This window comes from Vanessa cardui, chromosome 8, assembly GCF_905220365.1.
Source record: "Vanessa cardui chromosome 8, ilVanCard2.1, whole genome shotgun sequence".
NCBI classification, from domain to species: Eukaryota; Metazoa; Arthropoda; class Insecta; order Lepidoptera; family Nymphalidae; genus Vanessa; species Vanessa cardui.
The window spans coordinates 7886219-7911666 of record NC_061130.1 but is presented as its reverse complement, the minus strand read 5'-3'; the positions used below and the strand labels follow the sequence as shown (position 1 = coordinate 7911666).

The window sequence follows — 25448 nt, the reverse complement described above, 5'->3', positions numbered from 1 at the left end:
AATTAAAGTAAATCGACAAACTCCAATTCTAATTAATCTAATGTATACTTTTTATTTGACATTAAAAAAATCATTTCATGAAGATGAGTGACTTACTTGAAATTCCTAAAAATATTTTGAGTAAATGCGCGTTAGGATTCATGGACGACCTAATACTAAAAATTTAATTTTTAATAACCGATTCGACTTAGTCTTCGGTTCGGTTTGGCATCAGGATCAAATACAATTTGGTCTATATTGCGACAACAAGGCCCTAATTGAGATGCCAAAAGGTCTCGATTGCTATGGAACGTATACTTTTGTCTTTGTTTATTTAAGAACAAGAGCCACTGTAAACGAAGTTTCATCTACTTACCAGAATCACAAATACAAATAATATTACGAAGTTTCGGTGTGCCGCCCAAAATAATTGTCATCAGCTGAGGCTTTTAAGCTCTTTATGATATCGTGGAGTAATACATACAAAATGTACACGTCGTGAAAAATATTTTGGAATCAAATTTTGTGTATTCTGTGTTGTTAAAATTTCGAATGAAACTTATTTTTGCTTTCATCGAAGTTTCACCTCACCAGCTCAAATCTGAATTATATAAATATTTATCTTAAATTGATATCCTAACAATATCGTCGGATATCATAGATTTCTTCTTAATAAAATAAAGCCACTCCAGGAGTAAGTGTTCCTTGACCTTGAGTAAATACGTTTATTTTTAAATTTTTAGATTTTTGATTGCCTAAATGTATTGTATTGAAATAGCTAACAATAAATAAGTTATACATATTTGATTGGATTTAATATACAAGAATATTAATAAATATTAATTGTTATAAACGACATAATCAAATATAATTTCGCAGCTAAAAGTTTTATGAAAGATTAAAATTTAACTTGAATAACAAAACAAGAATTCTAATTGAGAAACTTAACTAAAAATTAATACATTTATTTAAATATTAATCAAATTTATGACATGGTAACATTTTACAATTTAAAAAAAAAAAGTAAAAAGCAATGTTCAGCGGACGGACGTCGTTTCGACTTTTGTATTCCGTCATGCAATAATTTTTCATTCATGAATACCTTGTTAAAAAGTGTTTTAGATGGTGTCTCCGTCGTGAACACTAGTTAGATTTTACATAAAAATGATATTTTAGTGTTTGATTTCGTCTAGTTCAAGTTATAGTTCTTGATAGGTCTGTGACAAGTACGGTAATGGTGGCCATGTCATGAAAATCCCCACAGCCATGGATGATAGCTCCGTATCTCATCATAACGGAGGGCAAGTGGGATCTCAGATAGGAGTTAGTGTAAATAACAAACAGAATGAAGAATCTAGTCAAAGTGTCCAGTATTCAATACCGGGCGTTTTGCATTTTATCCAACATGAATGGGCAAGATTCGAACTCGAGAGATCACAATGGGAGGTGGACAGAGCGGAATTTGAGGTAATTCCTTTTATATTATTATTGATCTATATATAACATATTAATTATGGTATTATAGCTTCCTTTTTATTCTTTTATTTCTTTCGTAACACCCACGTAATCCACTTCAAGTCTGGCAATTTTGTTCATTGACTATCCAATTTTGTTTAGATATAAAATTCTAACAAATCGAAATAATTTATTCTGTACCATATCCTCATTTTACGTAATACAGTAAATATAACATACCGCCACACTATTCGTGCCTAATTTTATTAAGCATTTAGTGTATTTTTTTAAACCTATAATTTGTTATTTTTTTATTGTTGTTTTACATTAAAACCATTTTCTTATTGTCGTTTTTATCTATTTAATTTTTTTAATCATATCTGTTTTAGTTTGATATATAATTAAATTTTGAAATACTGTAAATTTTTGTCTAAGTAAAAGGTATTCATCAAACAATTAAGATTTTTCGTAAAAGAAACCTTATTTTTGAATACATTTCAAGTTATTATCGTAATAAATATAAAGATATTTCTTATTAAAAAAAATGATAATAAGAATTGCCTTAATTGACTCAGTTATAATCATACAAACAATTGTATCATTAATATGAATATATAAGAATAAAAATTTAAATTGAATTATTAACTCATATATCAACAAAAATTGTATTATTGATATGTGTGTCTTGATATATAATTAATATGGTTAAATTATTCACTTTAGAAAAATCAGAAATATATAGAATTTGTACCTGCTTTGCCATGCTTATGAATTTTTTTATTTTTATTTGGCAAAAAAATAGACAGTTTAAACCAAACAGGGAAATATGGCAAATTATTAATATCACTAATACTCTAGTATTAGTCATAAATAATACACTTAAATTATTTTTCAGTATTTATTTGTTTTGTTTTGTGTTGTTTTGTAAAATTATGTTAAGATTTTGAAACAGAAGAGTTGCAGCTAATTACATTTTTTAATTATTTTTAGATCCTGTTCTATTCTTTCCTTTATATAATTCAGACTTTAATATGTAAAGATATCTAATATCATCATTTGATGTGAGCATTTCTATATTTTCTTTCACTTTTCTTTATTAAATATGTAAATAATGTTGATCTTAATTTTATATTCTCTTAATTTTATATATAGACTTTATTATGAAAAACTTTGGTGTATATACTGTTAATAATCATTAATGTCTATAATTTTTTAATAGATATTTTAGGTTAACTTAAATTGAATTACAAAGGAGAACCCTTATTCTACAGTACATATTATATTCATATTGATAATCATGATCAATGAGACGATGTTTTTTTATGAATTAAGATATTTAAATATTATTAATTAAAAAGATTTCTTACATAAATGAACTATCTATGTCTACTTAAAAATTAATGTAATAATATTTTGTCGATAGGCACGTATTGCTTTCCTCCAAGGAGAGAGGAAAGGTCAAGAGAATCTAAAAAATGATCTTGTGAGGCGGATCAAAATGCTTGAATATGCATTAAAGCAAGAAAGGGCAAAATTTCATAAGCTTAAGTATGGAGTTGAACTCCAACAGGGTGATATGCGTCCACCACCAGAGGAGCCTCCACAAGAACCTGAACCAGCCGAAAGAGCTCAGTGGAAGCAGGGTCGTCAACTTATTAAACAGTACCTGCAGGTATATGTAACACAAACAATGTATACTGCATTAATTGTATTGGTGCCAAACTCATCCTCATATTAAATTCTTATGCAAGTTAGCTCATGTTTAAATTTTGATTGGAAGGAATATTCTTAAGATTAAATGTTACTTCAAACTTTTGTAGTAAACTATTTCATTTTACATATTTTATTTCTATTGGTTCCATGATTCTTCAAATCACACCTTTTGTTATCAGGAAATAGGTTACACAGATACAATTCTTGATGTACGCTCAAACAAAGTAAGGACTTTGTTAGGCTTAAACAACGAAGATCAGGGAGAAGAAACTAGCTACAGAAACTGTGAAAAACAACAACACTATTCAATGAATACTGCCTTAAGCCGCAAGATGTATGATTACGGTATGAATTGAAATGCTCAGTCTAATAAAATAAAGCATTGATGGAATAATTCTTATGTATTTATGAATTTAAATGTTTCAGGCGCAAAAGATCAACGCAAAAGTGGGGTATCACAAGGGAGTGGTTACAGTGATGAGGGACTTTCAGTACAAGAGACTGCAGCTGTATTTGCAAATTTTGAGTTCCTCGCCAACCAAGAAATGGACATGGACGAGATTGATGATGTTGAAGCCAAACAGATGCACCATGCTGCTGGGAAACAAGGTACCTTTTTATATATATTTTATCTATTAATTCGAAATTATTGCCATATAAGGATTTAAAGCAGATTTGATTCAGTTTGTAATCCTATTTATATTCTTATTTTAAATATTTTAAGGTTGCAAATGCTTCTGTTATATTAATTTGCCATTTATTAGGTTTGGCTTAGTTATACATATACCATGCCTTTCCTAATATTTTATAATAATATTTAAATCCTATTTAAATTCAATTTATGAAGGAGAAGAGGTTGACCATGAGGCTGAGGAAGTATTAAACGAGCTGAACCTCCTAACAGCTAGTGAGGCTGATGGAGGTGGTCAGGGAGATGAATATGCGGTTGGAGGTATGTTTTTAATGATTTAGTTTAACTTGTAAAAATTTAAGATTAAAAGTAACAAGTAAAGTTTTTAATAGAAATAAAAAATAAATTCTTATTGTATGTGTAGCTCTTCATATTCATTAAATCGCCAGTTAAAATTCGAAAATAAAAAATCGTCCGTAGATGCCTGCCTAACATTACAAGTTATTATTATTTGACTATATTTTGTCGATTAACAATATATATTCTTCATTACAGTTAAGTATCCCCCTGGAACTGCAGCGGGCACTGGAGAGGCTGATGAAAAACCTCTAGCACTCGGCGAGTTAGCACAACTTACTGTCAGCAATGAATCAGAGGGTTATGATGTTGCCAGTGCTAGCAAAGAGTCCTTCCGGAAGACATGGAATGCCAAGTATACTCTACGCTCACATTTTGATGGCGTAAGTAATTTTTTAATATTCCATTAAAATTTATCTCATCTAGGTCGCGTGTACAAGTTCACTGTATGTCTGTAACGCGCAGGTGCGAGCGCTAGCCTTTCACCCGACCGAGGCCGCTCTAGTGACGGCGTCCGAGGACCACACGCTCAAGCTGTGGAACCTGCAGCGCACCGTGCCCGCAAAGAAGTCTGCGGGCCTCGACGTGGAGCCGCTCTACACGTTCCGCGCGCACTCCGCACCCGTGCTCTGCCTCGCCATGGGCGCGCCGCGCTCCGAGGAGTGCTTCTCTGGCGGCCTCGATGGCACGATCCGAGTGTGGAACTTGCCGCCGGCCACTGCCGACCCCTACGATCCCTACGATCCATCGGTGCAGGTAATGCGTCAGCGTAAATGGCCACCAACGCGTATTTTTTTTCAGAAAAGTACAAATTTTGTAACATTAGTTGCACTTGAACAGGGCCCAGTGCTACGTGAGCACACAGATGCGGTGTGGTCGCTGGCGAGCGCGCAGGGCCGCCTGCTGTCGGCGTCGGCGGACGGCACGGCGCGGCTGTGGGCGCCGCGCACGCCGCGCCCGCTGCTCTGCACGCTGCGCGACGAGCTGTCCGCCGCCGCCACGCCCGCCGCTGCTGACTTTGCCGACGCCGCCACAAGGGCCGCCGTCGTCTACCGCGACGGAAATTTGTTACTCTACGATCTGGAAACTGGCCAGGTATACACGATATATTTTTTGTTCAAATATCTTACTCAAATCAAATCAAAATAAATTTTATTCAAGTAGGCTTTTATAAGCACTTTTGGATCGTCATTTTACAATTAAGTGAAGCTACCACCGGTTCGGAAAGTAGATTCTACCGAGAAGAACCGGCAAGAAACTCAGTAGTTACTCTTTTTTAACATTTAAAAAATACAACGTCATGTTAATTAAAAACAATTATTTCAATTAATGTATCCTGCTTGGAAGTCAACAGGTATTGTATTGTACTGTACTGGAAGTACATGATAAACGATTACAACATCGCTCTCTCAATCGGCAGAGTGTCCTGCGCGTTTCGTGCGACAGTCCGGCGAACCGCGTGCGGTCGCACCCGACGCTGCCGCTGCTGGTGACGGCGCACGAGGACCGGCACATCCGCTTCTGGGACGCCGTGTCGGGCCGCTGCGCGCACGCGATGGTGGCGCACCTGGACGCCGTGACGGGCTTGGCGCTCGACCCCAACGGCCTGTTCCTGCTGTCGGGCTCGCACGATTGCTCCGTACGTCTCTGGAACCTCGACACCAAGACTTGCGTGCAGGAGATAACCGCGCATCGCAAGAAGTTCGATGAGAGCATCCTCGACGTGGCCTTCCACCCTCTGCGGCCATACATCGCGAGTGCCGGCGCCGACGGGCTCGCCAAGGTGTTCGTCTGAGCGACGATTTGGAAGCTCTATATATAATATAATATTATATGTAATTTTACTTTCGTTACGAACTCTAACTTAACGCAGTAGCGAGTCGCGTCACCCCTCGTAGACGAGCGGCCGATACTTTCGGATTGTGTCTAGTCCCTTCGGTTCGGTTACGAGTAGCGACGCATCCGCGATTCGACGACTGCCGTGTGTACGGACGGCCTCGCCGGCTCGTTTTAACGTATTTAAATATTGTAACGTTACGGACGCGCTCGACGCTCGTTATAAGCGCGTAGTGAACACTCATCTATGTATAGACATTTGAAATCTATTATAATATATTTTTAGATTTTCAGTATGTGGATTTTAGGTTTTTATCGCAAATTTTTCACCAATTTTATGATACGCAGTGAGAATATTGTTCGTTTCTATGCAACTGTAAGCGAGACCTTTGTAATAAATATCATGAGGATATCGACGATGTTTCCTTGATGCGTTTACGCTACTTGTCTGTACAGTTAGATTTTATGCAGTATTTGCTAATATTTTGCAGAGAACGAATGAAGGTTGTTTAGCTGGTATTTTTTATTTAATTCGATTGGATCTATATAGATAGTACTCTTGTTTGTCACTTGTATTGAATAAACATGCTCTCACGATATCTTATACAATGATGAGCGAGCGAACAAAATATGAATGAGTAGAAGTACTATATCGGAAGTAACATAAGTAATGTTTGTTCATAACGAATACTGCGATGTAGAATATATATTATAAAACATTACATTTTCCTTTATTTTCCTCGAATTCATACTTGTACACATACATCCAAAATTGATAGTAAAAAGCAACATAACCGAAATTCATGTCTTTTTTTTATTTTTTCATTCATATTCCTTTACATTGTAGCTTTGAAAAATTACAAGAGGTTTATTTTATAACTCGAAAAATACTTAAAGGGCAAGAAGTTACGTTATGTAAAGAAGCTATTAAAAGCCACCAGCATTATGTTAACACTTGCTGATTAAACTATTTTATTATCATCTCTATTATGATTTTTGAGTAATAATTCTAAAGTATACATATATATCGAAGGATTTTATTCGGATATTACTATTAGATGCACTTAATAAATTAACGTTATGAAATGAATGCTGTTTAGTATGGATGATGATGTTGGTTACTGGAGGCAATAGAAAATATAGTGAATGGAACTCTGCATCGTCAGCGTTAAAAGCTTTCAGACATGAGTCGTGGCTTCTACTAATCTTTTTTTATAAAGGTTGGTTCACATCTAGAACTGTAGCCTATTTATATTGAATAAAGACAAAAAAGAAACCCATTTACAGAGTGTTTTCTAAGTTTATATTTATTTGCAATGCAACTGTCATCAAAACCCCTTTATATACTAAATTTCACCATCAAAATCTCGCCCAATGGTATGTTAATTTAATCTTGTAGGTTTTTTTTATGGTTATTTGCTTTATTACTTTGATTGGAATAAGCTATGTACCTACAATCAGAGTAAGAAAACCTTCGTCAGTTTTCAAATTCATTCTTTTTCAAGTCAGCTCTTAGTACCTTTTGAATCTAAACCTCGAATAATTGTGACGCAATATGTCATTTTCAATCGGTAAAGCAGATTATCGTTCATACTGAGCACACGAAAATAGATAATATGGTGAAGAACCTTTTCTTACCTCGACTGTACATACAACAGGACAACTGGTGAAGTCAGTCAAAGCGGTAGGATACGTATTTTAAATTATCAGCTGTCAAATAAAGAATATCTACGATCTCTCGCAATTGTAGAGAATCTTATAATCTCGAATTTATTTTATTTCGTTTTTAAATATGGTTTATTTTATGGCGAATTACTTTTTACTAACCCCGCTGTCATCGAGAGACGCCAGTCTTCAGACGCGCAGATATCGTCGACGAGAACGTCTACCAATCCGACCCGTGTCTGCGGTTACGCTTTGCTCCCTTTATATGTATTAATGAATATGTTCATAGTATATTTATGAAATAATATTTTTAAGTATGTGCTGCTATTTGTTTGCTAGGCTAGATATGGCGGGATATATTAATTAATAGACCACTCGCTTCACTAATCAATTCTGATGACATCTCGACGTGACCCTGATTGAAGTATACGAAGTAACTATTCGTGAACTTCCTTAGTTATAAGCATTAATTTTTATATGGGAAAGCTAGGCGTACCGTCAAAGGGGCTACTTCATCATGACATTGACAGTGGTGACCACTTGGCATTGAGAGGTGATTGAGATATTGGCGCCTTAAAACCATTCCTTACATCGCCAATGCGCCAGTGACTTTGGGAACTGAAATGTTATGTCCCCTGTACACTGTTTCATTCACCTTTCAAACCGGAAAATTTTCAAAACATTTAACCCCACATACTTAAAATGAATATATTTATAGTAATTAAGAAAAATGCCAACATGTTTGAAAACATCTATATTCGATTTGATGAAAATTTGAAGTATCATCATGTCAGCCGTAAGACGTCCACTGCTGAACGTAGGCCTCTCCCAATGATCCACATTGACCGGTGAGTAGCGGCCTGCATCCAGCGATACCCCGCTGACTCGACCAGATCGTCGGTCTATCTCGTGGGGGGACGCCCTATGCTGCGCTTGCCGGTACGTGGTCTCCAGTGAAGAACTTTTTTGCTTACGTTTATTTTGAGGTATATTAAAGACAAATATACAAAAAAAGATTTTTTAAAGCAGGGTCAGATAGCGCACTTAGAAAGTTAGGACTCAGCTCAGCAACCAAAGCTTCATAATAATGGGATGAATTACTCTTATTAATATACCAACTATCCGTCCCTAATTTGTAAGGAGTGTTTTTATTGAACCACAAACTAGTAGAGTGCCGTAAGACATAAAAATTGTAAAATCCCGGAACCCAGGGCCAGTCAATGAATATGTGTAACGAGTGTTTTTTTGCATTATTAATAACTTAAATAAAAAAGTTAAAAAAGAAAAATTGACCGATCTCGATTACAACAATTTTTAACAACAATTTAATGGAAAATGAGAGGTGGAAGGGGAACAAAATGTTTACATTAAAGATTACACTAAAATTTTCTATTTAATAAAATATTTTTGCACAGTAAGTTCTATACTTAATAAACTTTCGCAAAAAATGACGATTAAGAAAAAAAAAACATCAACCATATATATTATTGTCGACATCGATCTAGTTGATATAGAAATACGAGTGTAGGATTACAATATTATATTTGCAGTGGTTCATTAGCCTCATTTTTATTGTTTTATCGTCGGGAATATGGGATGGTAAGAATACTTTTTAATTCGTCGTTTTCTTCAATGTATTTTACAATCTGCTCCATTGCTGCATCTACTTGTACTGTGACTGGATGATTTTTTTTCCCTCTGGGTCTGGTTTAAGGTATTACAGTTATTATTTACGGGATATTTACCATGTTTTTTATTTTGATCCGTAGCTTCCTGAGCTACTAAATCTAACACGCAGTAACAATAACGTTTTTTGCTCACTAAAATTATTTATTTGTTAAATTGTAACAATTTAATAAATTGCAATATTTTCTGCATATTTAGGGCTGGAGCTTTTCAAAATAAAACCATAACGGATCTATTATGTTGATCTATCGTCTCATACTCACTGGGACAAAAATCAGCTTACGCTATTATTTAATATATACTTATTATTCAATTTTGGTTTTAAATGCCCACTTTTGGTATCGATTTATTATAAAATGTACGATTGAGTATGCACAATTGATGTCCCTTCAAGTCTTCTCTCCACCCCTTATCATTATACATCTTTATACCTACAGTATACTTGCTGTCTCTTGAGATCCAAGATCAAGTTTGTATTAGTTTTCCTTTTAGAAATATAATTAAAGTAATATAAATAAGGAGTCAATAAATCCTTCTTCGGGCTAGGTATCCGTTTCTATAATAAAATTCCGCAGATATTTTTAACTTTGCCGTTTCGTAAAATGAAATCGTTTGTAAAAAATACATTGGTAAAAAAAGGCATATAATTCAATACAAAAAAAGCGTGGAATTAATACTTTGACTTCCAAACAGTATATATTACATACCTACATATATAACTGTATTTAATTAACTTATTAAAAAAGATATAAGATAAATAAGAGATAAGAGAAAAAACGATTGAATAAAGTTTATTTTGATTTCATTTGATTTGATAAACAGAAAAAATAAGAGATCGGTCAATTATTTTTTTTAACATTTTTCTTGATACTATTAAAACAGACTGGATTCAGAGGTAAAAAGCTAACGACACTCCACTAAACATACAAAAAATCATTTATATTTACAAAGAGGAAATTATATAAAAAATAGAGAGAAAATTAAAGATTTATATAACGAAGTATTTAATATTGGTATCGATTATGAATATGATATGATTACGTGATGAACAATGTTTACATTCCAATGTCTGTGTATTTAACAATATTGTTGTTTGTTTTTTGAAAATTAGAAAACAAGATTCCCTCGATCTTTAATTGTCATTCATTGAAAGGAGTTGCAAACGTGCGTAGCTATTCTTAAGAAATGTTGGGCATGTAAGTTTTTTATAATAATATAAATTATTAATTTTTTCTTCGATACATTTTTATGCATACTAGCTGTACTTTTGTGAGGAATGTTTACCAAGTTTGCAAGTATTTTTAAACTATTACCATAATCAATAAATTAACATAGCATCAGCTAGCATGTTGTGATGTCATCGTTATTCGAATTTGCGAATTTAGAAAAAGAGTAGCAAGTATTAATATAATGTTCTGAGGTAGATTGACAGAGGCTGATACCTACTGCATTAGACGTTTTCGCAAACCACCTACGGTTAAAAAAACTATGCAGATAGCTATGCAGTTTTTTTTAAGTTCGATAGTAAATTAATTGAGAAATGTAAATTAATATACTATAAAAATAATAAGCAAGTCTCGCTACGCCCTACGGGGCTAAGCAGTAATGAGAAAGAGCGTAGCAAGTGGTAACTAGTGAGTATACCTAAATACCTAATACTTATACATAGAATAGGTCGTCTAATTAGAAATCACCACTGATTTTAAGTCTGATTTATGTATACGTTTGTATTTTTTGGGTGCTCGTTTCTGATATTAGCAGCTGTTGTCAAACATGAAATTAAAATCAGTTGTAGATAATATTTTTATATGTATTAATGTACTCATTGTTAATATTACAATGAATTATACTCCTAATCATTTTTAATTTTTTAATAAATTGTTCGTTTAAGTACATAACATCCTCTGCGGACAGGCTTTCGGGTATGGGACTATTCGTTTATTTCCTGATTTGGATGACTCAGAAGTTGTCGGAGCTTCCGAGCCCACCTCCGCCCGATGTCGAACCAACTCCACCCCACAGCCGACATATGCCTCCACGAGCTCCACGATTGCATTAACCTGGATTTTATACTAGAAAAGGCCACGAAACACTAAAATACTTTGATAAAATTTAATACAATTAAATTTTGTTTCATTTCAAAATATTGTTTTCTTTGTGGTTAAATGTTTTTTTTTTTAATAATTTCACTAATTATCATCTATTCGATGAAAAATGAAAACTATAAAAATGATGTTGTCAATTTGAAACTGATAGCAAATATTAACCAGAGTATGCTTCTTTTTGATTTTTTAAACTTCCTGTTTATGGTTAACTCTTTTTGTTTCGTCTTCTAGTTTAATTAATAAAGACAAAATAGGGAGGCTGGATTTTTGTAAATTATGAGAGAATGAGAAAAAGTGATATAATTTATTTTATTGGAAATTTTATGAGCCACAAATTTTACAAACACATTTTTTGCCATAATTATGACCTTTGACCCTGGATAACTTTTTAGAGGCACATGGATCAAGTCCTTAGTCAATATTAGTATTTAGATTGACTAAAATTTATATAAAATATCGTTGTAATAAGAAATCTGTGTGTTTCAGAATAAATTATAAATCATAACACAAAAAGTGTGGTTAATTATGATACACAATACTAAAAATATATTAGAAACAATTATTTATTAAATTAGACACATTTTATTCATAAATCAAATAGCAAGATTTATACACATTTCACAACGACACTCTTGTAAAACTTTGCCGATTCGAAAGCAAAGTGATTTCTGGTCTCCCAAAGACTTTCTGAGTTCTTCTATTGGTTTCTTGTAATCACACTGAAATATTACAAATTATAAACAAGTATTTCTTTTAATTTAATAATCTATTGTATCGAATAGTATCCGCTGTTATAACATCACAACATTAACACGTTGCTTGTTATAATTTCGCCCCATGTTCAAAAGAAGGTCTTCTTTTATGTTGTCTATGATAGTGTAGAGAGCCTGTTAATAATAACATAAATATATACCGCAGATGCCATAGCTCTGCAGTACTGCCTCCTTGTGCTCGGTGAGAGCAGGCTAGCCAGCAATGCCCAGGCGCGCCCCGCGCGGCGGTCGCAATTGAGCGCTCTAGACGCGCAATTAGCAGCATTTGAGGTTGCTGTTCGCTGGTCTTTTCTTACTTCTGCATCTCCTTCTCCGTGAGAACTTCGCTAGTTTTTAAATTTAGTCCAATTAGAACTTTATTCGTTGCATTATGTTATCTGTTGTCATCACAGAGAGACAGAATTATTTCGTATTATAATTTTATCTATACATAATATAATAAAATTGGTGTGCCTATTTGTAATATTAAAATAACCCTTTTTACTCAATGCATACATATGTATACACTGTACATACACCAAAATAACATTTTTTACAAATTTTGTCTGCCTGTATGTGTGTCTGTTTGTTCCGGTTATTCTCTGGAAAATCTCTGGCTAAATCGATTTTGAAGGGACTTTCACTGGTAGATATTAGGATAATAATAAAGAGTAACTACATTAATTATATTTTTTTTGTTAAATTCAACCGCGTACAATGGCACAACTAGTTATAGAATAAAAGTATTTGACAACTATTAAGACTATTTTGCTTTAATTCTGTGGGCAGTGGGATCGTTTCCCACGAAAACAACTTTGATTAGGTACATGATAGCTGATGGTGACTGATAGAAGAGCTTAACTGATTACGTGTCAGAATATAATTTTATTTAAATAAATAGAAAGTAAATAATTTTAGCAGTGAAGGTGATATGCTGTTTTTGGTAGCTTCTTGTGTTTGGTTTTTTTGTAAATGAGTTTAGCTTAGAAAAACGTATGTTTTGTCTTACCATCAGCCAATCCTCAGCCAATGCGATCCAAGCATAGGCACTTGGATGCCGACGAACAACGTCCGAAAGTATCGAACGAGTTCGCTGATGGTCATATCGGGGCAGAGAGAGTAACGCACTACATAAAAATAAATACAGAATATTATAATAAAAATATGTATAGATTTAATATAAGTTTAATTTTAATTTCAGTTTAAAATGTATGTCTATAAAAATGATATAAAAGATACATTATCATATATTAGTAGTTTGATAATAATTTATTAAAGTGTTAAACTAAATAATTGGTATTCATTGTCCAAGAAAATTGCATTTAATCATGATTCATGGATGATTTTGATATAAGATTTCCAAAGAACACAATAAAAACACATAAAGAACCAAGGAAAATCGACTATTATGCCTTCGAATGCTCATATGTATGTAATTCTAAATAGGTAATTTTTAACATTAGGAATTTAAAGTAAACAAAAAAATAAACTAGACTTACATGTAGGGGCTACTATAGCTGCCAGCTTTTTTGAACGATGCCATGGAAGGAACTATATTTTTCATTTTATGGTAGCACTCACCTTCAAGGCTTCTCAAATAACTTATCTATGGGCAAGATTTAATAGACCTAAGAATAATAAGTAACTATGTCATAGACCCAAATATGTGATCGAGGACTGCGGATTTGAACTTGGGGTTGCAAATAAAATCACTCAACCTCCTGCTCAGTGATGAAGGGTAATATCGTGATGAATTCTGTATGAGTTGAATACAATTTTGAAATATTGATTCATATCCGCAAGTGGAACACTGTGATGAATTAAGCTGGAAATAAGAGTAGAGTCTTTTTCTAGCTGTGGAACATTTATTTGCCCATGCTTAAGAGTAATTGGGATTTAGTAGTTTTCTAAAAGAGAGATACGTCATACTTCACCAAATTTTTCTATTCCTTGCTTTAGATGGCATAAAGCATCTTCAATCTGCCCCCTTAGTCGACAGCTTAGCGCGACCATGTGATAGTATACAGGAGATTCGCCGGTTTCTGATACAGCGCTAGCGATGCAGATTTCTGCTAGCTGTTTTAAATGAAACACATTATTGTTACTCTACTCCAATGAATATTTCATAACATATATTTGGTACACCGTTTACGTTTTGTTTTTATCCAATTTACCTATATAATTTCGAGATACTATATATAGCAAACATCGATAGGTTTTTTACAAAATAAATTGACTGTGTGATTGGCTCACTGAAGTGAAAGGGATGGGGTGGTACAGGTCAGAGCGTAATTACAGATACCGATATTATGAAGGTGTTTTACCACATCATATACTTACCAGTTTTAATCGGTGTCATTACATGAACTATGAATATAACGTCTCATATTCTATGATAAACTTCTCGCAATAGGTGAGAGTAACACTTACCAATTGATCATCAGTCTAAATTAAATTTATGAGATTTAAATGATGGGTTTTATTGAATATTTTAAGAAAAGTATTAAAAAAATCTGTTATATTTTCATTGGACATTTCAGTTTAGAATCTTAAACGAAGCTATGCAACTTTCGCGCTTTTAATTTTTTGTATTAAATAATTAATATTTATGTTTTTTCAGCTTACAGAAATAGCTCGTATTCTTAGGAGTAGATCGGCAGCGTCATAGTATAAGCTCGTGCCAGGTAGTAAGGGAGTGTTGTCCCACCAGTCTCCGAGTTCTCGTTCCCAAGCGCGAGAGTATTTCATTTCCCCTGATAATCCTTCCGCTCTTGTCCTAAATAACTATATTTAATGAATATATTGCTAATATATATACATATACTCTATTCCAACCATAAAAGGAAAAAAACATAGCAGGTAAACAACATTTGACGGCAAATTGACGCGATATCGTTGGTCGAGAGCATTTAAAACTATGCTATTCAAGATTTGTTTATTTAATATATATATATATATATATATATATATATATATATATATATATATATGAACCTGTTATCGGAATTATGGAAGTAAAATTAAAGTAGAAATAAGTGGTTAATTCCAGTAGTGTTATATTATAAATTAAGATAGGTATATTAATCAATCAAAACTTTTAGTAGTGCCCAATGTAGCTGAGCTATGTAATAATGTAGCAAATCGGATGAAATACATAAATCTATCATTTTTTGAGAGGCTAAATTTTTTGCTCTCTTCTTTTATGAACAAGAAAGGGTTGGAGTTTCAACTAACCTATTTACTGTAGGTACATTTTATTTTAAATAAATTATAAATCGACGAATGGTATATTTTTCTTGTCCGTCGATTCACTTAAAGACATCATACACAAAATCGTCGACTTAACTTTTTTTCAGGGAAGGCTTGGAAATATTTAACAGAAATGTCAAAAAAAATCTACAACAAAAGATCTTTCAGAGTCAAACACAAATGAAAATGTAACTTTATTTTTAGATTTATAGGCTGGACATAGTTATGTACCAAAAAAAAATATTAATTTAAAGATATATGCTGCTTGATGCTTATAACATTTATTTTAAAAATTGTCGTACAACGAATTTAGGCAGATTTATACTATTTAATGGATTTTAATAATATTGTGAAAACCGTGAAGCATATATTCGCGCGAGAGTGACGAGCGGATAGGATATAGGTATCTATTTTTATTATATATAAATATAGAAAATTTCGCCATTTAAAAATTAGTTTATATACTCGAGATGATAAGCAAATAACCAATACTTTTAAATACATAGTATAATTTTTTCTTACCTTTTTATTTGTTCCAAGATTTGCTGAGCCATATCAAACAGTTCTCTGTGTAGATAATACGCGTTGGCAGCTATCCATAAGGTTGGGTAAAACGGGTAGAATGCCAGTAAGGCTACAAAGAATGGTTCAGCTGCGTCAGGATCTTTATCAAAAACCATTGAGGCCTTTGATAGGAGACTGTAATTCAAATACATATTTCATACACAGAATGAATAAAAAACATTAACTTTTTTGTGACGAGTAAAAAAATCGTAATACGCCAATCGTAAATTTTAAGTCTTAATTAATTAAAATTATAATATCTGGTAACTATATTTTAATGTGAGCTATATATCTGGCAAGACGGTGTATGAAATCTTCTGTTTCTTTGACACCTTCATTTCATTACAAACAAACAAAATAAATAATAGCATATCCTTAAAATGTATATTGAATGTGAGTCTTTAATTTATTTTAAACATTTTTAAAGAATAAAATTATATTGTAAATTATATTACCTTAAGGGGTGCCGCGGATTTAACAAAAGGGATTTATTAATGCAAACGTCAGCCCAATCCTCGTCAATATCTCTGAGGCATGTGGCTAATTCACGCCAATTATCTGCTTCCCGGGGTCTTTCTACTACCAACTGAACACACAGTTATCATATACAATTTAAATAAAAGTCAAGTCTTCCAAGAAGACGACTAGCTTAAGGTCAAGCGACGATCTGCTGATGTTCAGTAATAGAATAATTCTTAAAAACGCTAAAATGTATTAAAGTAAAATGTAAAAAAGGCACGGGTACACTGTAACTATATGTTTAAAAATATTTGTGCTTAAAGGGGAATAAGTGTATTCTCAACATTTGTAATTGTTGTTTACTTTCTGATATTGATGTAATTAGTGTAAGAATAAAATAATCTATGTCCTCTCGTCAACAAAAGACTACAATAAATGTTCTATATGTCTCTATTATTAAAAAAAACGTGCATTTGTGCTCCAATTACGCCCTTGGTTGTATTTACGTGAGAATGAAGAAATGAGTATAGTTTGGATAACTTAATCGAAGAAACTGATACACGAATAGACATTAAACTTGTACCAGAAAATGTACGTGTCAGAGAAGTTTTTAGTATGAATATATAAACGGTTGAATACATAGCATACTATTTTTTCTTTAGAAAATACACTCGCCTGTAAATAAAGCTCCATAGCATGAGGCAAGTCCTGAAGTTGTCGCGACTGTCTGGCGGCTCTCAGAGTTGGGTTTATTTCTTGTGTGTCATCAATTTCATTGAGAGTTTCGTACGTGATTTTCATCAAACAAGAATGGGCTATCATTAGCAGCTCCTTTTGTAAGTCAAGTGACAAAATAATAAGATTAATTGCTATGTCATTCATATAAGTAACGTTCGATTTTTAAATTATTGGTAACAAAAACAAGTATTCCTTATGAATTTTATTTAGTAACCATATTGTAAATAGTGGCGTAGCTAATATAAATTATTATCAATTTATACGTTCCCATAGCACGCTCGCTAATTCTACAAATAATGGTAGCTATTCGTTTCTGATTCTACTTCGATCTCACCTTAATCGTAACTGAATACCAATTTTATTTATATCTATCGGATACAATACGACCCCTCGTTCAACGGGATCGTTGTGTTTGTAGAGACATCAATTTATTAATTGAATTGTTCATTTATCAAAAATATATGGTTGTTGGCTGTAAAATTATTAGTCCCTAATAACATTTTAAACATTGTATTTAAGTAAGCAAATTAAGGATTTAGACATCTGCTATGATACGCGCTCTCTGTTCATTAAAAAAATAAATGAATTTATTTGTACAGCCCAGTTGTAATTAGTGTACTGTTAATGTTAATCTAAAATAAATTAATTCAATGAAATGTTTTAATCTAGAGAAATATAAATATTTAAGTTAATTTTTGAATCTCGATACTGTACTAAAATTAAAATAATTCTGCCATTAAAATAAAGTAATGAAATGGCTACATATTGTATTCCTTTATTTTAATTGCAGAACTAGTTAAATAAATAAATAATTTGTAAGTAAATTAGTTATACTTCGAAAGTGTCGTTAGATCCCAGAAAATCGCTGACAACAAAATTGTTGTTGACGTATATGGCAGCTTCTTGCCAGAAGGACGTGAAAAGTTCCACTCGCGTTCGTGAAGTGCTCAATTGTCTGATAATGGCACAAATATCTGTTGAACCTTATAAAAATGCATAAAATTTAAGATGTAATACAGCACTGCAATTCTGGGTCAAATGTATGTAGCCATTGTACAGTTGTAAGCCGACACACAAATTTATATACAATTTATAAGATATTTAATATTAAATTGAATAAGATTATTCAATCCCAATGATTGGTAATGATTTATAATATACACTAATAATCATGTGCTCGGCAAATATTACGTTAAATATGCGAATAAATATATTTCCAAAGACGAAACTAAATTAAGGGCGATCTCGAAGGAACCACATCGCACGATTGACTATTTGAATATTATTAAATGTCGTCAGCGCCTTTTGAAAATTTATTCATAAATTTATAAAACTTACGTACTTAACTAATTAACTAATTTACGCAAAATTTATCAATTTACCATAGTAAGGAGCATTTCGTAGCGATCTGGCCGCAGTTGAAATCGTCGCTTGCCAATCCCGCTCGAGCTGACCTCGTCCAGTACACTCTCGTTTTATCGGTAATAACTCTAAGTCAGTCACCATTTCATTTATTTCCGATCTGTTGATGTTTATGTTATCCTGGTTATTTTTTTACATATTCAACTTGAAACATTATTATTTATATAAAAAAAAAATTAGTATCATAGAAGTGAGTGAATTATAATATTATACTATAATAAAGTATATCATGAGATATTTGGTCATGCGATGTTTGAGGTAAAAAAATATTTTATTGACATTGTTTTTCAACACTTTGAGAGTTCGTTTTTCTAATTACCGACCATCTGACCCATTTACAATTTGTGCTTCATAATATGATGTCCTGTTAGTTTTTTGCAAGTCATCATAGTCGTCTAAATATATCTTGTAGAATATTTACTGTGTTATACGTGGTGGTATAATAGGCTTTTTAAAAGGTCGTGCCAACGTCACTTCCAGAATAGCAAACGCACAGCTGCCATCGCTACCGGTTGGTGGTATTTCGTTAGTGACAGATGAAAATTCAGTTGCAGTACTAAAAGAAGAAAACAGTTACTAATATTACTTTCGAAGACTAATAAGATTCCTGATGCAAGTATGACGCAAGTCCAGCCTGATGATAGGTATGAGGATTGTCAGGAGAAGTCTTTTACACTTAAGCAGTTTTATATAGGTACAATAAATAGTTTCCGGTTGTGGATCACTCATATGTGAGGGGGACAGGAAGGCAGGTATTAGACCATGAATTTGAAATATTGACAAAACATACACTATTGTACTTATAATAATAGTTTAGATTTATCGCTTTTACTTCAAGAAATGCGTGTGAAATTTAAATAATTTCTACTACTACACACTGCATAGAATTTCTTGAAGATAACTCTTCAAGAAATTTTATGCAGTGTGTAGTCTGTCGTTTTTTGAAAATCACCTAAAGCTCTTGATTCTGCACCGAATCTCTCTTCGCTCCTATAGGTTTGCCTTGCCATCGGACTACGCGAGTAAAGATGTTGAGAGACTGCATTGTAGACAATTGTACTTTTTTGCAATATAGGATATACTTCATATATATGTATTTCTAGCGATTCGTCGTTGAAGTCACAATTTGGTTAGGATTTCATTATTATTATTTACATAATATGTACCGTTTGTTCTACGTTCAGATTGAATTAATAAAATCTATTGACCTCACCTGATAACTTTTTGCTGGTTAGGAGATTGAATTATTTCATTAGGCGTGAGTAGTTGTTCACAACCACACTTTTCCATCAGGCTCTCTGCGTCAAGCCATTGTAAGGGTACGACTATTCTAGTAGTTTTTTCTAGAATTTGATGTAAATACTAAATATATTGAGTAATTAATACATAATTATTTTATTTTCAGTTGTCGATACGATTAATTGTGCATTTATATATCGTTGCGTGTTTTTTTTTAAACGGCATATTCTATTATTTTCTGCTGTTATTTTTGTTAAAATCATTTACCTCCCGGATAGAGCAGTTTGAAAAGATCGATGAAACCCATTAAACTATAAACTTGGCCTTCTTCGTACACTTGCACTTCTAATGGCCATTTGTATTGGCGAATGTAATTGGAGAGCCATTGTTCCGTGTCCTTAAGCAACAACGTTCGGTGGAATGAGGCCCAAATTGTGTTAACTGAAAAAAACGTTTATAAAGTTAACTATCTTTGTTTAACGAACTTTTTGTTTATTTATTTGGTTTCTGAGCTTGATAATTACAACTTTAGCTGCTTATGACCAATTGTTAATTGATAGTTCAGATGAATTATTATTTGTAAATATTTTTTATAGAAACATTTGTTACAATGGTAGAGACTTTGAGCGAGGTGTATTATGAGGTGGGTTATTTTATACTTTATCTAGGAATACTAAATAAAACAAAGGACAACGAAATATTTTCAAATAAAGAACAACTTGTTTAGAAGGTAAAATACAAATAATAACACTTACACTGTTTCTGCGAGTCATTAAGGTAATATTCCAAATCGATATTTTCTACATTTTGAAATTCGTGCAAGTCACATTGAAGTTTTAGATCTCCTTTCGTAAATCGTTCGTCTCGAAGTCTTAGGCTCTCCCAGTGCGGATAAAAAGACATATTGTCAAATCTTGCTGGGGCTGTATAGCCATTATTAAATGTGAAGACTGAACTTTGCTAGACGGATATCAAAATCATTAATTAGAAATATAAATACAGTAAAATAATTACCCGAATATAGAGTTACCATTTCATTCGATACTGGTAATTTTGTTGCTGCTGTATAAGTCATACTGCTTTTAAAAGGAATTAAAAAGTTGTAAAATCCGACGAGAGTAAATTTAAAGTAGTTTGGATTTTTAAATTTTCTATGATGTATATGATTTTCTTCGTTTCTTATAATATTCAATTTTAACGTAATTTTAGGAAAATTATCCCAACTTTTAGAGAGTAAGACTGACGGCGGTATCATAGATTCCATGCGTTTTTCGATGATCATGTCACTTTTATCTAAAAAGTATAACTAAATTAAAAGAAGCTTAAACTGTTTTAGCTGATTATTAATTATAGTTTAATGCATACTATTTTTTTTATAAAATCATTTCATATTCTCCTAACTGATGCAGTCCTAGTATTCTAAATGGAGATTGGAAAAAACTAGGCAGGATATTATCTTGCACAAGAGTATGCGTAAATATATAACTCAGATGTACTCTCTATTTTCTCTTTGTTTCATCGACAAATATGTGAGGAAAAAATTGTAGTGAACTACCAATGGTTTCATGCAATGACTTTATATATATGCTTCATACAATGTGACAGAAATATTCAATAACTATTCTTATTAGACTTTAGCTTAATCAGCTTTAAAAGCTGGCCACTGGACCAAGAAATGGCTGTTAAAATCTATATTAAATGATACTTCTAACTTGCTTATATTATAATATTATTGTTTGTGAAAAAAATTATCGTTCTTTTCAGAAAAAGCCTTATCTTAATGACAAAAACGAAATCCATCCAACTTCAGAAGCGTTTACCGTTGTACACGAAACAAATGTAAATTTTTATACATTAAGGAATTGCTCATTTAATATTTAGATAACATTTTATTAAATAATGGAATCGAATGAAATAGAATATATTATTCTCTATATGAATATGTTAAACATACCGATAAATATTTGCAGAATGTCTATGTTACAGCAATAAGTATCTAAAAATGACTCCTGCTTAGTAGATATCACGCTGGATTTGTTTGTTTCTTGGTTGGTATTTAACGATGCTGACTGAGTCGTTGACTGAGATTGTGCTATTGAACTAATGGTATCAATGATAGATTCAGTGCTTTTTGTGGGTGAAATCTTTACTGGAAACATAAATAAATAATATAAGCGTTGGTGTCGTCTTGTTTTTATCATGTTTAAGTTTTAATACAAGTTCACAAGTATGTAGAACTTGTTATAATAAAAAATTTATAATTATATTTATTCTACAGTCCATCGGGAGAGTGGTATAGGAATACGTACGACTTAAAGAAATATTCAATAATTCTATCCGCATGTTTCCCTAAAATTTGGCAGATGTTTTCCTACTTAATATTAGGTAGGTAGTAGGATATTATCTATAATCGTCCTTACTTCGACGAGTACGGGACAGTCCCAACACCATCTTGCGTGCATTGTCGGACCGCTGGGATTCACCAACACTAGCTCACTGGATACGACTTCACGTAGTCCAGTAGAATAGTTTAAAATTAGTTTTAAAAAAAATGTCATACATAAATAATTAAGTAAAATTGCTTTTGTGAACTTACTAACCAATTTAGGTATTAAGATTAATTAATTTATTTTTACTAACACTATATGGATCTATGTAAATTATGGTCTGAAATAAATGATTATTATTATTATTATAAATTGTCAAGACGATTAGTTGATGGATATTGAAATTTATCTGCTCCCACAATATCGAGCGGCGTGTTGCAACAAAGTTTTTTGTATAAAAACTATCTCCATGAAAATGCACAAAAAGTATTTGAAATATAAATGATTCAAATGGTGCATAAAAGATAAGTAATATACAAGGATACATACTAGTAAGAGGGTTATTTACAAATAAGCACATTTTTTCATAATCTGACGGATCGTAATTCATAGATCCTTCAGCAAGGATTGTTTTATTGGTGTCTTTCTCCTCTCTGCTATTAGAAGACATGACAACACTTGACAATAACAGTTGATCAAAAAATGTAATCTTCAATGTATACGGTTTTGGATCATCGTCGGGAACTCTCAAGTCTAGAACGCTAATACTTAGAACGTCAAGCGGTGGCACGTAAATTTCTTCTTTATATTGTATTTCTGACTTGACTGTTCTTATAGATGCCTCCGATCGAATCTGTTATTCAAAAAATGTTACGTTTTATTTCTACTGTTTATTATTGAAATATTATTTAAGTAAAAATTAAATAATTAACGTTTGGTAATGATTACTAACCTTCGATTTCTTCATTTTGGAAATTATTTTATTCACTTCTAATATTTAACACAAATACACTTATTTTGAAGTATGTTTGACATTTACTACATTAATATCGTTTAAAGAGTATGCAATAACTACGAAATAAATAAACTAGTCAAACAAGATTTTACATTGAAATTTAAGGCAATGGGCGTTCTAATAATTACCTAAAAATTGATAACTAGAAAAATGTATATCCCGGAAAAAATGTTGTTTTTATTTTGGAATTAAAATAAGTAATGTAACCAACTTACCAGCGCCAAACATGCATAATTTTCTGTAGGTACTTCGCTTTGTAATAGATTGCTCTAGGTATATACAATTGAGCTTACCTATAGGTATTAACATCTTACATCCCTTATTGAGTATTCAGATCTATTATAGGTTATGTATCTAGTCTGTCTGTTAATAGATTAGTGTGAAAGACATGTTGTCTTGAGTAGTCCTTTGACAAATTGCACATTTATAATATTAATATAGGTTTATAGTATAAAAATGCCATTAGTAAAAATATATATATACATAATCAGTGATGTGGTTAAATAACCGATTTTGTTATAATCTTATTTCAATATCATGCACACAGCCAAGAGTGTAACCTTTTTCGTATTGTTGTTTTTAATAGGGACAGGGTTGTAATTATTTTGTTTGTAGTGTCTTAAAATATCAAGGTCAAACATTTAAGTCCTGTATTGTAATAAAGAAAAGTGAATTTTCACTTTTCGTAAAACAATCTGCACTTAGTACATATATTCCTACGTATAGAATTTGATTTATTCCCTCTTCTCTATTTTTAGTTATTGCATACTCGTATGTATACAACTCTATTATTTTAGTGATGTGCAAGTTAAATATGCAATTTATATAGATTGTGATAACATATAAAACAAATAGACGTGTTATCAATAATTTAAAACTCCTCAAAAATTGAACTATCGTTAGTAAATAATTAAAAAAACGAATCTATGTCACCACTGCTTGTTAATTGAATTTACAAACGAAAACAATCTTTATATTTATATAAAGTGTACACTATGGCAATGAAAAAATAAGAATTGTTGTTGGAGCTTCATGAGCTGAAACATTGGCGCTAACATTTTATTAATAACTAAATCATTTAGTGAAATAAATTGTACAGGTGAAAATACAGTAAGCCTCTTAATCATTGAAGAGACATATATAGGAAATGATCCTTGCAAACACTTTGCATTATTTAACTGCGGTGCAAATAATATATATATAAATATATAAATATATATATATCATTGGCCCATACCGCGAAAGAGAAAGCTGATCTTTTAGGCTCTCTCTACGCGTCGAACTCGACTCTGGATGACCAAGGATAATCTCCACCAACAATTCCGCGGTGCGATTCCACGATGCCGGAGGTTAAATTCCGGCAAAGTGCAGTTCGTAAAGCACTTCTTTCCTTAGACATTCATAAGTCGAGCGGACCCGATGGTATCCCTCCAATCGTGCTACGGACATGTGCTCCCGAGTTGGCACCGGTCTTAACGCGTCTTTTCCGGCAATCCTACACATTAGGCGTCGCGTCGTCCCGAATTCCTGGAAGACAGCTTTGGTGCATCCGATCCCTAAAAAAGGCAACCGCTCAGACCCGTCCAATTATAGGCCTATAGCCATCACCTCCTTGCTCTCCAAGGTAATGGAGTCCCTTATTAACTGCCAGCTCCTGCGGTACCTAGAGGAGAATCAGCTGATTAGTGACCGCCAGTACGGTTTCCGTCGGGGTCGCTCAGCCGGTGATCTTCTAGTTTACCTTACTCACAGGTGGGCTGAAGCAGTTGAGAGCAAGGGGGAGGCATTAGCAGCCAGTTTGGACATAGCGAAGGCCTTCGATCGCGTATGGCACAAAGTGCTTCTCTCGAAGCTTCCTTCCTATGGGCTTCCCGGGAAATTATGCAATTGGATTACCAGCTTTTTGGCAGATCGGAGCATCAAGCTCGTTGTCGACGGTGCATGCTCTGACTTAAAATTCGTCAATGCTGGTGTTCCACAAGGCTGCGTTCTATCACCGACTCTGTTTCTTCTGCATATCAATGATTTGTTGCAAATCGGGAACATTCATTGTTATGCAGACGACAGTACCGTTGCCACCTTATACACCGGCCGAGCTAATATTTCTCGGGAAAACGTCGAAGAGAACCGGAACAAACTTGTGTCTGAAATCGAGTCTTCATTAAACGAGGTCTCGAATTGGGGCCGGCTAAATCTAGTCCATTTCAACCCCAAAAAGACGCAAGTTTGCGCGTTAACCGCCAAAAAAGCACCATT

At 32.9% G+C, this 25448-nt stretch overlaps 2 protein-coding genes across 2 annotated transcripts; one reads left to right on the top strand and one right to left on the bottom strand.

Moving 5' to 3' along the window:
- Positions 1–1001: 1001 nt before the first annotated feature.
- LOC124531752 (striatin-3) lies at positions 1002–6693 on the top strand. Its single transcript, XM_047106266.1, has 9 exons — positions 1002–1446; positions 2858–3106; positions 3327–3492; positions 3574–3756; positions 3995–4099; positions 4334–4518; positions 4601–4891; positions 4976–5230; positions 5556–6693. The coding sequence occupies exons 1-9, from the start codon at positions 1228–1230 to the stop codon at positions 5928–5930; spliced, it is 2028 nt and encodes a 675-aa protein (XP_046962222.1). The 5' UTR covers positions 1002–1227; the 3' UTR covers positions 5931–6693.
- Positions 6694–12020: 5327 nt separating this feature from the next.
- On the bottom strand, positions 12021–23144 carry LOC124531765. Its single transcript, XM_047106287.1, has 19 exons — positions 23130–23144; positions 22727–23030; positions 21805–21999; positions 20881–21143; positions 20606–20810; positions 20118–20291; positions 19825–19954; positions 19033–19167; positions 18572–18711; positions 18024–18172; positions 17127–17282; positions 16448–16578; positions 15951–16127; positions 14805–14955; positions 14109–14255; positions 13679–13785; positions 13189–13321; positions 12341–12526; positions 12021–12146 (listed from the first exon to the last, which is right to left on the bottom strand). The coding sequence occupies exons 1-19, from the start codon at positions 23142–23144 to the stop codon at positions 12021–12023; spliced, it is 3024 nt and encodes a 1007-aa protein (XP_046962243.1).
- Between the last annotated feature and the right edge of the window lie 2304 nt (positions 23145–25448).